Source organism: Sorex araneus, chromosome X, assembly GCF_027595985.1.
Source record: "Sorex araneus isolate mSorAra2 chromosome X, mSorAra2.pri, whole genome shotgun sequence".
NCBI lineage: Eukaryota > Metazoa > Chordata > Mammalia > Eulipotyphla > Soricidae > Sorex > Sorex araneus.
In genome coordinates, this window is record NC_073313.1 from 74,216,809 (window position 1) to 74,233,000 (window position 16,192).

The following is a 16,192-nucleotide window of genomic DNA, read 5'->3' on the forward strand; positions in this document are numbered from 1 at the left end:
GTGGCCTGGGAAAAGACAATGCTTGGATCATCACATTTCCAGAAAATTGTAACTTCAGATGTATTCCAGATGATGTGATAACAAAACTTCTGATTTATTTGACCTCTGTTGCACGGTATAGAATTTTATTACTTTAAAATATTTTGCTCTATGTCAACTCCCCATTTGAATGTAACAGGAAAGTGGCTTTTTAGTAATATTGTTATTATTATAAATGAACAGAAGTCCCACCTTCAGGGTAGGTACAAATCATAATCTAGAAAGTGAAGCTGACAGACACTGAAATTATTGTAAAGCTTATATTGTGGATCTATGAAATTAAATAGGAAGAAGAGGAAGAGTACTAGAAGTATGTGATCTCATATATAAGAATTTAGGTATAAAAATGATGATAGATACAAATACTTTTAATTTGCCCAAAAGGAAATGTTACAATCCAAGAATAAGGATAACTATTCTTTATTTTTCCCAAGGTTAAGATAAGAAGGCTATCAGTCTCAAAAATGACATTGAAATATTTTATGCAGAACTTACTGGTATTTGAGATCATTAGAGACTGATGAATTAAAAAAGAAATTTTTCAAAAGCTTCCTAAAATTTTTATTTAGCTACAATGTAAGTATTTATGAGGAACATTTTCCAGTTTCCAAGCCTGAATACTAAGAGTATACAAATCTATGATGAAAAATTGTGGATGCTCTTGAGCAAAAACCAAGTTCCAGAAAAACCAAGTTTACACAGTGTCCGTTGAGTCATAAAGTGGTCCTCTTAGGTCAAATACAAATTCTGGCATCTACTTAACTATTTTCCTTTAAAGAAACAGATAAGAGATCAAACAATTTTTCCTGAATGACCAGATGTAATATTGATTTTTGATGAACTTCTATGGAAAGTTAAATCTGACACAATGAAGGACAGCTGTGTAAGTTTTAGCCATACCCATAGTTACAGTACCCCAGATTCATTTTAGCCTAGGACACTTCCAGGTGTTTCCCCAAAACAAAAAAAAAAACAAGCAAATAGAAAAAGAAAACATTTACATAGTGAGTAGTAGTATATGGAATACAACTGACTTTTCAAAGTAGCATTTGTAATAGCTTTTCAAATATACATCTGTCTTGAATCAAAACATCAAAAGGGGCTGGAGCATGAGCTTAAGGGCTTGTGTGCTTGTTTTACATGCATGAAGTTTTGGATCAATCCCTGGCACTACATGATTCTGAACTTTGCATGGGATAACACCATCCCCCAAAGCAACTTGTTTGGAGTGATCCCTGAGCTTCACCAGTTGTGATCCAAAAGCAAAATAAAATAGATAAAACAGATATAAAGTAATCAAAAGTGAGAAAATACCTAGAAAATTTGGGTTATTACTACGTGAATCATTTTTCTTCTAAATCTACAGGCAGAGGGGATCTGATGGCCGGTTTATCCTTATTGTTGATCGAAGATTGGACTCATGGACTTCTCTCAAAATCTCTCTCCATAAAATTTCAGTAAGTACTAATGCATTCCATGATAACATCTTATTTTAGATTCACATTATTCCTTTTTGGATGGGGGACACAGGTTATTTTGATACTAATGGAGACAATAAAAAGAAATCCTGTCATGAACAGTACTGTAAATCACAGTGCCACCAAAAAATAGGTGGGATTGTGAGGTTGGAAAGTAAGAGGAAAATAGTAAAGGATATTAAGAGAAGGAACTTACCCCAAACTAAAATCTAATGAAAAGAATGCATAATAAATGCATGTAGAGAGATTTATGGATCCTTATACAATCTATTGCAAAGCAAAGTTTTATGGGAACTTAAAAAATAAAAATGGTTATATTGTATATTTATTTTACATGGAGAAGTACATAGAAGAAGGCTAGTTAATAATCCAACCATCCAGAAATCAGCACTTTCAAACATTTTGGTGTGTGTCCTTTTGGACTTTTTCCCTTCTGGATTAGAGTGGGAAGGTGAACCTTCCTACATGTCATTTCTAAATGACATATTCACCCCTATTGAATTCTAATCCTCATCTTCCCAAGACCCTGGTAGAGATAACAGTTTCTCTAAATCAGTGGTTTTAACCCTGTTTACACCTGGCATTGTTTCCTGGGCTGGAACCAATGGATATTAAAAACTGGATATTATTGGATATTAATAATACCTGAAACACAATCATTGTAAGAGAAAGAGCTGGCTTTCAGGAAGGATTTCTACTGAAAGTTGCCACTGTCTAGATGGGTGTGTCTTTTGTATATTATTTTAAATGAGTCCCTATGAAAGAGACAATTCAACTTGAAAACCTTAATCTGTGAATTCCAAAAGAACCTGCGTAGTTAGGTTATGTTTCATAATTAATGAAAAGAGACACAAATGTTTTTTTTCTTTTAATCAGGAAGCAGGTTGACTGGGGACTCTTATCCACCTTAAAAGTTCGCATGTGATATTCTTTCCAGATTACATGAGAACAGACCTTCTTGCATTGCTCATCTATCACACAATTTAAACCCCCAAGGTACTAAATTGAAAGGAAGAGTTAAAAATCGAAGTGATAGACTTAAATAGGAGAAGAATAAAGACAACAGTGAATACTACCTTCAAGACAATTCTTACCATTCCACCTTAAAAATCAAACTCCGCAGAGGAGAAAGCCAGTCACATCAAGCCCTTAGGAGAGGCTTTTTTCCCTCTCCCTTCCTCCACTCTTAGGACATGTCAGATCTTCTTGTGGAGTCCAGCACAAACTAATCCATGAGGTTCAATCCGGCTAAGTAATTGGGGGACCGTGTCAGCTGTGAATTACAATGAGCAGCGGGGAAGGATCTGTCAGCTGACTAATCAGGGATAGTGGGTTTTATGCAGTGCTGCCATGGCAGCGGTAACGGAAGCAGCCACGGGAGCTTTGTTGGATAGAGATTTTTGGCTGCCACTTTTAAATACTACCCAAGACGCAGCTCATATTTCATCAATGTTGCGTTGACAATTGGACAAGAAGAGTGTTATTGTGTATAGGCGCAATGGCAGAAGCAAATCCCCCGAGAAGCAAGATGAGGTTCAGAAGGAATGCGGTAAGGGCTCTGCCTGCAGTCCTGGGAAACCTATTCCCAAGTTCAGGGATGCTGCAGCATCGTGCTATAGCACAGACTGCTGAACGGGGTGTTTCAGGACAGATGGAGGGAATGGAGATTTGTGCTTGCATGGGTTGTGTTGATGTGCTTATGGTGATATTGACATAGGGGTAATGTAAAGGAGTCAAGGAGGTGTCAAATGTAATTTCCAGATCGACATGTGATCAAGTTTCAGAGGAAGCATGACTAGTCAATTTATTAGTTTAAGACTCTAAGAATAATTTTGAATCATTTGATAGAGTTGCTTGGAATCACGAGTGAAAATAGTATTTAACAAAAGGATTCATCTTTTCTTTCCTTATGGTCAAATAGAGTATGATCTCATGGACAGGTCTGGAGACAAGCTCATCCGCATTTGAAAAGGCTCTTTCTGGGTATACAAGTGAAAAATATGTTAAAGTCTGTAATGATAGAAAATATTTCTGGTTTCAGTTACTTCCAAACTCATAAAGATGGAGAATTCGAGCCTGTTGACAACTTTTTTTAAAAAAGAAAAAGGTGACTAATTTTTTTCATTATAGACTAAAATTTAGTACTCTTTTCTTTCAGACAAATTTTAGTTTTCTAACTAAGAATTCACCATTATTGGTTCACCAGTATACCAAATTTCCAGCAAACTTCTAAAGCACTTCTAAGATGTATTTTGGAGAAATGTGAACTAACACTAATTTCATAACTAACTCATTATTAACAAGGTTTCACAAGCCATGCTTTCAAAAATTTAAGGCAAATGTTAGTGATCTTACAATTTAAAATAAACTTGCTCCTCAAAAAGCTAAGAAAGGACACACAATAAGCAAATCAAAATCAGCTGTAGAAAGAAAGAACATTGAAATTAAAAGTAAGGTAAGGGGGTGGGGTAAGCCAGTAAGAAATTTGTTGTTGAATGGCAATGAATGCCAATGGACGAGTAAATTATTGGTTCTCCAATAAAACTCTTACCATGGGAAGATTATTTAAAATTAAGTTTGTATATGGTTCTTACTTTAGACATAATTTTGTCTTTCATTCTACGTGTGACTCTGTATTATGAGAATGATAACTTTAAACTTTTATTTTTTAAACTTTTAACAATTTACAGTGCATGAGAAATCCCTGTTTCTGTGCTTTGTTCTTTTTCATGCAACTTACACAAGTGTTTTCTATTATCAAAAACAACTTAAGGTTTCAGAAAGTCCCTAATTGCTTTATGCATGCATTGACTTGTCTATGTGCAGATCTTTGTATTATGTACTTATAATATCTGTATATATGCACAACACACAGGTATTCATTGAATAGATATATCTAGTAATATTTACTTGTGTAAATACAGAACTGTTGAACTTACAGAACTCTCAGTTTTCAAGAGAGGGAAGGGTATGTGCATAAGTATAGCAAAAGAACCAGGTCACAGGAAAGGCCTCATACAGGAGGTGAACTTTGTTTAGACCTTGAACATGAGCATATATTTCTGTTTCCATTTCTTTTCCTCTTAAAAGTAAGCTTTGTAAGTGATTCCTAGGAACGGATACTTCAAAATGAAATTGATTGGGTTAAACTGAAGTCCAGAACTTTAGTGGAAGATGGATTCTTTTTACTTATAAGGATAGGGCTTAACCAGAGAGAAATATTTGAAACTCACCTGGTGATTTGACCTTGAAGGATCTCTGGAGTTGGTTTAATTATGTAGTCAATGAAGGGTAGAATCTGGAAGGATGGTATGGCAAATTATATTTTCAAAGAGAGGATTAAATTTGTTTCTTAGATTGAAATTTCTGTGATCAAGTGCTGGGGAGTAGATGAGAATAGATATGTGATCACAAAGGTCCACTGAAGGAAGAGGATTCCAGACTGTCCTGCTTCTGAGGTCACTTGGCAAGCTCTTTGGTGATCCGTAGAGTTACTTGCACTTTTGTGCTCTTTTGTATCTTGTGCAGGGTTGGAAACTCCTCATAAGTCCCCAGTCATATACAAATATGTCAACATTATGTTCAGTTAGAGGGTATTAAGTTATAATAGTTTCCATTAAAGCAGACTCCAGGAGGCTATATTGTTTCCAGCAACTTTTTTTTTTTTTTTTTTTTTTTTTTGCTTTTTGGGTCACACCCGGCGATGCACAGGGCTCACTCCTGGCTCATGCACTCAGGAATCAGCCCTGGCGGTGCTCAGGGGACCATATGGGATGCTGGGATTCGAACCCGGGTCGGCTGCGTGCAAGGCAAACGCCCTACCCGCTGTGCTATCACTCCAGCCCCTGTTTCCAGCAACTTTTGACTATGTTTTTCCCAATTGATAGATGTCAAGGTCAAGACATTTCGACTTGCTGAGCAGCAACTTTGAACATGGGTTTAAGGCTGAACCAAGTGTGTGTCCTGAAAAGTGTTCAGAAGCCATGGAAGGAACTTGCCTTTAAAGTTCAGACAGGGGGTAGGGCGTCTGTCTTGCACACTGCTGGCCGGGTTCAATCCCTGGCATCTGGTACGGTCCCCTGAGCACTGCCAGGAATAATTTCTGAGTGCAGAAACAGGAGTTACCCCTGAGTATCTCCTGGTGTGACCCAAAAAGAAAACAAAATTCAGAGAGGTCTGGGTGTCACTGCTTATTAAGTGTGAACTTAGTGTGCCTGTCTGTAAAAAGGCAGTAATAGTGACAAAGCTGCGGTGTTACGTAGGCTAAAAAGGAGAGAATATGTGCAATAAGTCTGACACAGCACACAAATTTCAGTCGTATCTTCTTCTTGTAACTGCATTTCTTTGCCCTAAATATAAAAAGAATGATATTTTAAAAAATCTCTGGTAATATCAATTGATTTATTGAATAAAATAGACCAAAATTTCATATGGTATCAAGGCATTTTAACCATAAAAAATTTAAACTAGAGTCACTGCAAAGTATGTACTCTTGGATATGAATTGCCACACAAAAGAATGATAAATTTAATTTTCAGATTGAGTAGTGAAGGCATGCGCGCATTAACTTTATGCTTTTTACTGTCCTTCCTGCTCTTACTGCTGCAAAGCCACGCAACTGAGCAGTAAGGGTAAGGGGAACTGAGAAAATTATCTCCTTAGGAGGAAAAGGTGAGAGAAATCTAAATAAGTTCACATGAAGGAGTAAGAGCTGCTGCAGTGGCTGTTGGCCTGGGGCTATATGAGGCTGTGAGCTCTGTGAAGATGGACAGTGCATTCCCTTCACCTGTGGTGTCTTTCAGTCAGTCAAGTTCAAACTCCAGAAAAAAAAAACCCAATGCTGGGACTGGAGCACAGTGGGTCGGGCGTTTGCGTTGCACTCGGCCGACCAGGGTTCGATTCCCAGCATCCCATATGGTCCCCTGAGCACCGCCAGGGATAATTCCTGAGTGCAGAGCCAGGAGTAACCCCTGTGCATCGCCGGGTGTGACCCAAAAAGCAAAAAAAAAAAAAACCCACCAAAAAAACCCTCAATGCCTACAAGAAGCAAAAAACTAGTGTTGATTCTGTTTCTGCCCTGAGACTATATGGGGGGGGGGTAAAGAAAACAAAACACAAACTAGCACAAGGCTGACCCTACCCCTATTCCTTTGCTTTTCTGGTAAGTTCTCAAAAATAAATTATAGTTTTGAAATCTGGAGCTGGCTCTGGAGAAAGTAGATATCATGCTTTTTCATGTTTATATAACCTTTCAGATTAGTGATCCTTACAGTAGCACATAAAATAATACCGAAATGCCATTCACATTCCTAAACTGAAATGCAAAAACTCAATGATTTTGAGTCACATTTGCTGTCAGATATGTGTTTCTGATACTTTTATGAACTGGGATATGCTTTTTGATTGTTCACTTAAGTGCTAATTTTAAAATGGATTGTTTGGAGAGTTTTAGTTCTGCAAATATCACATCAGAACACTTTTCTCATCATATACCTTATGTATGCTCACATGGAAACATATGCAAATTGATCTTAAATCTATCAGGTTTCCTAGGCTAAAATTTCTCAACTGTACTCTGTCCCTTCCAATGTTCTAGCAAGTAATCACACAGAAAGTAATGTGCATGCTATTTGCTATTTGTAGAAATTAATGTATAGGAAGCTTTAGCTCAAAAGATGAAACTGATAAGCATTAGAGCTGATTTGGCCGGATAGTGTTTTCATAAACTCTGCACTTGTAATATTTTTAAGTGTCACTCTGGATGTTTGGCTTCTTTTGTTATAATAAAGTTTTGGCAAACCTGGACCTTTCTTCCCACATGACATAACTAGGTTTGCCTAGCTAGTACACACACATACACACACACACACACACACACACCCCTGGGCCTTTCTTCCCACATGACATAATTAGGTTTGCCTAGCTAGTACACACACATACACACACACACACACACACACACTCCCTTTACAACTTTCCAACATTGCCTAACTTTTTCCTATTCATAATCTCAGAAGAGTACCAATTGTCATTTTCTATCTCATTCACTGTTTTCATTAAAATACTCATTTCCTCTATTTCACACATTTCCAGCATCCATCTAACACACAGTAGGCATTTACATCACCTTTACTTTGATTTGCATTAGGGTTTAGACTCTTGACCTTAGGTGATCCTTGTATCACCTTTGATGTACTTCTCCAAATTTCTCCTTTTGAACCTTTTTCTATTTGTCATTCCTACTGAGAAGTGAAAAAATCAACTTTTCTTCATGTTTCACTTATATATTGCTTAAAAGCCTAGCTCTGTGATCAGGTGAATCTAGGTTTGAATTCTTCCAGGTACAAACCAACAAACAGTTCTTTTATTTTATTTTATTTTATTTTATTTTATTTTCAGCAAACAGTTCTTGACAAATAAGTTAACCTCACAATATCTCAGTGTATTAATTATTTGTTTTTGATGTAGCAAATTATCACACACCCAAAAGAACAGAAATGTATTCTGTTATAATTTTACAGAAGTCCAAATTTTATCTTACTGTGCAAAAAAACAGTATCAGAAGGGCCATGTTTTTTCCAGGAAACTTTAGAGAATTAAATCCCCTAACTTTTCCAATTTTTAAAAGCTGCCCGTATTCTTGGACTTACAGGCCTGTGTTTCTCTGCTTCTGTTAACACATATGCTTCTCATACTCTCCTACCTGATAAGGGCATTTGAAATTACACTGTCCCACATCAATGATCCCAGATCATTCTCCTTCTCAATTACCTGAACACAGTCACTTTGACAAAGTCTATCTTCGGTCGGAGAAAAAACATCCTACAGGTTCTGAGGATTAGGATATGAACATCCCTGGGGAATTGTTATTCTGTCTGATCACAGTTTCTCCAGTTATGAAATGAGCATAAAAATAGAGCACAAGGTATCCAACTTCTTTTCTCTACCTTAATGCTTATATAGTTTTCCCTAGAGAGAAGATACAAATGGTAATTCATGTGAAGTTAGGAACTCGCTATAATCAGAAAGCCTTAATATTTGGGACAAGTGAATGAGATTGAGGTGAAAAAATTAATATATCTCAGTCAAATATGAATATTATGGGCATGAGGGATAGAAACAATGTTCCTGGTCTGAACCACATATTTCAGTTTTCTAAAATAACCTGACAAATGATATGTTTGAGTGTCACTCAGTTTGGTGGTTGTGTAGTTCATGCATACAAGATCTATATTCTTCCAAGTGATTGCTAAATTTAAGAATAACTACTGGATTAACAGAATCTATGTCCTGGAAAAATTTGTAAAATATTTCAGTAGAGAATCTAAAGTTATCCTATAGTGAAAAACACCGTGAGTGCAATTATACTGTAGCACTGTCATCCCATTGTTCATTGATTTTTGTTCGAGCTGGAACCAGTAATGTCTCCATTGTGAGACTTGTTACTGTGTTATTGTTTCTGGCATATCGAATACACCACAGGTAGCTTGCAGGCTCTGCTGTGTGGGCGGGATACTCTTGATAGCTTGCCGGGCTCTTTGAGAGGGATGCAGGAATCAAACCTGGGTTGGCCACGTGCAAGGCAAACACCCTACCCTCTGTGCTATCGATCCAGTCCAGTGCAATTATACAGGCAAATAAATGAAGTTTTCATTCATGAGAGACCATTTTCTCTAAAAATACAAATTCTTGGGGAAAACATCTCTAAACATTTTGAAGAAATTAATTAAGGAGAGTGTATGATAAAAGAATCAAACTTTAACTTGGTAGTGATCTGGTTAAGGGCTGGAGAGTTAGTACAGAGCATAAGGTCCTTGCCTTGCATGTAGTTGACTTTGGTTCAGTCTAAAATACCATATATATGTATATATACATGTGTATATATATATGTGTGTATATATATACATAGTCCCCTGGGCACTTCCAAGAGTGATCCATGAGCACTGCTGGGTACAGCCCCCAAACCAAAAAATTAAAAATAAGAAAGAATGATCCGATTAAACTGTAAAATTACTTTTTAGAAGTATTTTATGCAGCTGTCAGTGCTTGGGATAACCTCTTTGTCAAATGGTGGCAATAGCTGATTTAATAACCAACCATCGAACATAAAATACTTGATTTAGAAGCAGCTGAATTTCCTTAAACCCTGACTTAACCTTCTTTACAGAGTATGTGAATAATAATTTTGATTCTCTCTCCTTCCTGTGTTATCAGCTGTGTCATACATTCGTGTATCACCGACATACATGATAGAGTACAAGCTATACATAGACTTGACTGCTGGGACATTCTTGATCTTATAGGTTTGCAAGGTAGAGACTGGGTCTTGCCTCAGTCACAATCGACAAATATTCATTTCTGTTTACATACTATTTCCCCTGCACCCAAACATCCCCTGCACCCATTTTGTAGGTAGGCAAATATTTCAGGCTTCAAGGTTCCAAAATATTCCTAATGTTTGTATGCACTTGTAAATTTCCTCAACAATATCAAAAAATAGAACATCAGGCATTTTCATAGAGAAAAAGATCATATCAACTAAGAATCAATGAAAGAATGAAAGTAACTTGTCTTTAAGTGTTGGCAAAAGTAGGGCACCTTCCGTCTCATTCTATCAATCTGCATTTACTGACTCTTACCAGTTCCTGACAATCACTAACCTCATGGTGTGAACATGAAGAAGATACTCAGTGAATGTTGCTGGGATGGGAATAAATATGTGACTTAAAAACAAAGTTTTCTTGTAGGATAAATAGCCTCAGGTAGTTTAGGTTTATTGGGTTACTCCCATTACAGTGCTCCTATTCCTCTTTGTTTATTTGTAGCTCCTTTCTTAGTGTTCTGTTGACTTGTAAATAATGTTTTTCTCTTCTCCTTGAGTCCTTTGTATAGTTTATTCAGAGCAATGTCCTTTTTGTATGGACACAGGAAGACTTAGCAAATGCTGTGCTTTTGTAACCTGGGAGTCATTTGATTCTACATGCTATTTTCCTCCTGGGCATCTGTTCTCTCCTAAGCCTCAGCTGCCCTTACTTCCTAGCACCCCCAAAAGCAGGGTTCCGACGAGGGATGAGACAGACCCAGGGCAAGCAGTGAGTTGTGTGCTACCCTGACATCGAGATAGGCCTGGCCAAAGTGCCTAATGCTTAACTATGAGTTAAGATTTTGATCATGGACAAATGCTGTCATGATCCAAACAGTGATAACTAGATTTGGTCCCTGCTAGGGTGAGGAATGATTAATCTGGCCTGAGTGCTATGGTCTGAGCCTGTGGCAAGATGTTGCCAGGAGAGCTGCCTTGCAAGCCTCAATGTATCTCTTGCTATGTCCATACAAAAATAACTAGTATTAAGATGTTAATAAGTGTTTGGACTACGGAAAGGAAAAAAAAACCCTTAAGAGTCAGGAAGGGCTTTGGAATGCCCTGCCCTCAGGAAGGGCTTTCTTATGTTGATTTTGCTACCTGGCTGGGTGTAGCCTAGAGGGCGAGGTGGGAGAGACAAGGAGGAGGAGAGACTAGAGAAAGAGGTGGCAGTTGATCAAGAGAGAGGATGGAGCTAGGAGTGAGGGAGATGAGAAAGATGGAAGATTGAATAAACGGTAACTAATCAGCAACCAGCTTGGTCCTTGTTCTTCCTTCGCCTGTCCTTGACCACCTGCCGTCCCGATCCAGTCCACACACGGCGGTTCCAGAGCACCGAACGCGGGCGGTGAGACAGCCGCCAGGAGAGCCCGCGAGTGCGCGTGCCCCTCGGCGAGCCTTAGTTTTTCACATTTTCTTTTATTAGTATTTCAGCTGCCTTTGACTTTTAGTTCTGTCCTGGGAAATAAATTACATTTATTTTTGCAGAGAATCAATGCTATTTGGGTGCACATAAGTAACTTTCAAGTGAAATTGAAGAATATAGTTCGTTGTGACTTAGGTTGGACTTTGCTGTGAGAAAATTCCGTGTCACAAACATTGCCAGCTCTAATGACCTTACACTAGTTTTATTTCTGTTTCCACATTTTTAGATTTTATCAGAATTAATTTTAAAAGTTATTTCCTTTAAGTCGCTTTTATGACATTCAGGTTGGTTTTACTTCTTTCTTTTTTGATACAGGGGACTGAGCCAAGGCATACATCTTTTGAAATGCATGCCTACTTAGAACATATTTTGAAATATTTTCCTTTCTTTTTGCATTACAGGCTTCCTTCCCTGGGAGTTTGCACTTGGTTCTGGTTCTCCGACCTACCAGTTTTCTTCAACGGACTTTTACAGACATTGGATTTCGATTTAGTCAGGAGGATTTCATGCTGAAATTACCAGTAAGACTATATTTTCCAATGTTTTGATCCCATGAGGCCTACAAAGCCTTTGTACATGCACTTACAAAGCATTTAAAAAGAATAAAATAGTGACTAGAAATGTGTCTCAGAATAAGAGCGCAAGCCTTATATGTGAGGAGTTGGATATAATCCTAAATATTGCAAACAACAAAGCAAAGCAAAACAAAACATATCTTTGAAAAATGTCTTCTATGTTATGTATATATGTATGCATGTGTATAGAATATGTACCTTTTATTTTTTAGTAAAAATGGATGTCATTTATGTCTTTGAACTTCCAAGAATTTTATAGCCTGTGCTAGTACAGAGTAGCATGTTCTTTTCATTGAAGATACTTTTATACATTAGAATTAGGAATAGAATATTCATAAATTTTGATACCTCTTCAAATATCTGTTCCTCCTGATAAATCATAATTTGCTCCATAAAACTTCCTTACTTTGTCATAGGTATGTGTCTTTCAAAAGATTAACCATTAACAGTGCAAAATTTTAGATCAAAGAGAATGAAATATTTGGGTTTTCTTTGGAGATTAATTTTCCTTTATAAATAAATGTTTTGTAAATGAAAACTAATGATTAAAACACCCTAGTTCTCATGCATTTGTGTATGAAGTTGTGGGGTGAGTAGACAGGAGAGACTCTGGAAACCATTTATTAAAAATAAACAGCTAAATAAATGCTTTAGTTCATTGCACACTTAAATGCAAAGATGTCATGAAGGGAGTTAACAGTTTAACAATATCTTTCTTGCTTATTTGTATAGGTTGTTATGCTGAGCTCAGTTAGTGATTTGCTGACATACATTGATGAAAAGCAATTAACCCCTGAGTTAGGCGGCACCTTGCATTACTGCCACAGAGAATGGATCATCTTCAGAAATGTATGTTTCATTTGCCCTTACTGTAGAGCCTATAGTTGTGTTGGTCTTTAAACTCAGTTCTAGAATTTTATTCCTCTTGGGGAAAGACAGACTTCTGGGATTCCTACTTTTCAAATATGTATGTGATTCAACATCTCGATTCTTTTTTTCAAAAATGTTTATTGCGATTCTGTGGTTTACAGTGCTATTGATAATGGTTTCTCATGAGCATGATTCCAACAACACACCCACCCTTATTGTATCCCTTCCCTACCTCAGAGATCCCCAAACACCTCCCCCTAATCCCCCAAATTGATTCTGTGTATGATTTTTCCAATTGTGTTGCCTTTGGCCTTTCATTGTTACCTTGCTGTGTCTCTTAAAGTCCCACATACGAGAGAGTTCATTCTGTATCTCTTTTTCCTTCTGACTAAGTTCATTCAGTATTGTATTCTGTAGTTCTTTCCATATTGCTGAAAATTACATGATTTTGTTTTTAGGGCTTCATGGCATTTAATTATAGATATATACAATGTGATATATATGTGTTATATATATCACATCTTCTTGATCCATTCATCTGTTATTGGACATTTGGGTTTTTTCCCTATCCTGGATATTTTACTAAGTGTGATGATGAAAATAGGTATACATATATGCTTTCAAATTATGTTTCTGTACTTTGGTATATATGCCAAGAAGTGGAATTGCTATGTCATATCAATATCTTGAGTTTCTTCCATTAGAGATGCTTTGAAATGAAGAGCTACTGAGACTGGCACTGAGAAGATAAACATAGGGAATCAAGAGTAGAATCTCTGCTTCCTATTTGGCCATGTAGAAATGAAATGCTTGGGTTCAAGTCTTAGCATGACTAACTTGCCCCACTATGGCCTTGGACAAGTTGTAGAACCTCTCTGGGTCTCAGTTTTCCCAGTTGTAAAATGAGACTGTAGTACTTACCTTGAAGGAATATTGGAAAAATTAAATGCAATTAAAAAAAATGTTGGACACAGTGACTGGAATATGACAAGCCTTCAAATTAGACAAGTAATATTGCTAATCTTACCAGTCTAGTGATATTCATGAGGCAGATTTGTGCAAAGCTTCCTTGTGTCCTGGAAATTTACAAATACCCTATAGCCCTGCATCTCTCAGGTATGAGTCTGTGGTATAAGGACATCTGCTTGTTTCAAATCCCAGAGATATGAGGATCCTTCTGAAGGAAACAAGGACATTAAATTAAGTAAGGGTCCTATTTCCTTCATTCAGAGTTTTTCATCAGTCCCACCGAATCAAATGAAAATATATTGTCAAAATGATCAGAGAGCAGGTACCATGAGCTGCACGGTAGGCTTATACAATCTCTCCATGTTGCCCTGATTTCTGGGATTGATTGATTTTGTCAGGAAATTAAACAGCACAACCTTCCCTGACAGTTCAGGGCAACAGAGACAGATTAAAGTCTTCTGTGTTCTCTGAAATGAATTATTCTGAAGCTAGCTGTTTTTCCATCACCTTAGTAAAAAAAGTACTAATAAATCTATAAAAAGTGGCTTTGTTGTTCTCATTTATCTTCAGAAAAATTCAAAAGCAACTTAATAATTGTAGAGTTGAAGACAATAAAGTAAACCCATGTTTTGTAAGAGCATAAGACAAATTTCTCAATGCCTGGAATCACTATTTCTTGGTGTCTAAGATATAAGTACAGTCCTTTAGCTAAACGTCAGTCAAGAAAACTCTTCATCTCACTTAGTTTTTAATGTCTTAGATGCAAAAATTAGAGTTAATGGCCTAAATCAGTGGTAAATTTCTTTAGCATAGGATGAGTTTATTTATGTATTTTCTGTCATACCTAAACAAAATTAAATATATTTACTGATAAGCATTTGCTTCTCTGATAGTATTTCCATAATATCATCCATTTAAAATGATTAAAATTAAAAAGTACCATTGACTCTTTGCAGGCTATTGAAAATTTTGCCCTCACAGTGAAAGAAATGGCTCAGATGTTACAATGTTTTGGAACTGAGCTGGCTGAGAAAGAACTGCCCTATGATATTCCTGCTATAGAAGAAATTATGGCAGTTCGTGATCAAAGGTACCGCCTGTTAAAGGTATGTCTGCTTTAGCCAGCCATTCTCTTTATATAGAGGTGCTCCAATGTGTTTATTCCACCTGCATTGGTAGGGAGGAAAATAAAAGTAGAATTTGCTGATTATTAAGCACATTATAATTTTTTAAAAATTTTTATTAGTGAATCACCGTGAGGTACAGTTACAAACTTATGAACTTTTCGTGTTTGCATTTCAGTCATACAGTGATTGTTTACCCATCCCTCCACCAGTGCCCATTCTCCTGGTTTTTAAAAATTGACTGAAAGAATTGTGGGACTGACGTTTAGAATTTGCAGGGCAAGTTGGCAGGTCAGAAATTCTGGCAAGACACTGAAGCATATTATAATTAAGGTGAGGGACATTGTGACAATGGTGTAGGGAAGTGAACACCTGGGTGGAGGGTTTGGTGTTGAAATAGTTCATGTATGAACCATTACTAGTGACAGCTTGTAAACCATAATATCTAAAATAACATTAAAATTTAAAACGAGCACATAGTGGGAAATGTGATCCACATAACTTTAGGGGGAGGAATCAAAAGGGAGGGACTTTGGGTGAGGGAGGTGAGTACACTGGTGATGTAAATCATCATTAACAGTATTGTTAATCACAGAAATTCAATCAATAAGAAAGTTTAAAAATATGTAAAAATTAAAATTAAAATTATCAACTACTCCCCCCACAAATATTTTATACAAGGATACAAGGATATGCTATACATGCAAACTCTAAGTGGTCTCTTTCTCTCAGGAAGTTGTTACCTCTTGGGGCCTTTTCTGGGAGGGGTCCTTACCTCACAGTCAGTGCTCAGAACTTACTCCTGGAGGTAATCAGAGGACCATATGTAGTGCCATGGACTGAACTAGAGTTGGCTGCTTGCAAAGCAATTGCCTATATGATCTCTCAGGCCCCAAGGTTCTTGTCTATTTTTGGGGTGGGGTGCAACAACCAGCGGTGTTCAGGATTTTCTCTGGCTCTGCACTTAGGGACCACTCTTGGAGGGACTCTGGGGACTCTATGTGGTCCTGGGGATTGAATTTGGGCTGGCCACATGCAGGGCAAGGTCTCTGTCTACTGTACTGTTTATTTTGTCCACAAGTTCTCCAACATTTGCCCAAGTAAACTAGTTAATAAATTAATTTAGCAATACTTCCAAGTAAGAAAACAGTCATTTTTGTTAGCACATCTCTTCTGAGGCAAAGACCTCTAATTTGAAATGAGTCAAGAGGGACACCAGAGTTCTCTTTAAACCTCCACTGCATGCTTAGTGTGAAATGGAAGTAGAGACCGCATGGGGACTCAGAAGACTCCTCCCTGCCTCCCTCCATCCCTCCCTCCCTCTTTCATTCCCCCGTCCTCCCTCCCTC

At 37.3% G+C, this 16,192-nt stretch overlaps 1 protein-coding gene across 4 annotated transcripts in view; it reads left to right on the forward strand.

Annotated features, from left to right (window-relative positions):
- The first annotated feature begins 2,659 nt into the window (after positions 1-2,659).
- The window catches only part of MCF2 (MCF.2 cell line derived transforming sequence), a 76,581-nt gene continuing 63,048 nt past the window's right edge, over positions 2,660-16,192 (forward strand). For 2 of the 4 annotated variants that reach the window (XM_055122352.1, XM_055122354.1), the window contains exons 1-4: positions 2,661-3,066; positions 11,707-11,826; positions 12,613-12,729; positions 14,676-14,825. In XM_055122352.1, coding sequence (XP_054978327.1) covers positions 3,016-3,066; positions 11,707-11,826; positions 12,613-12,729; positions 14,676-14,825 — 438 coding nt within the window. In that variant the 5' untranslated portion in view covers positions 2,661-3,015. Of the gene's footprint in view, positions 3,067-11,706; positions 11,827-12,612; positions 12,730-14,675; positions 14,826-16,192 lie in introns of all 4 variants that reach the window. The other 2 variants (XM_055122351.1, XM_055122355.1) reach the window with 2 other exon arrangements.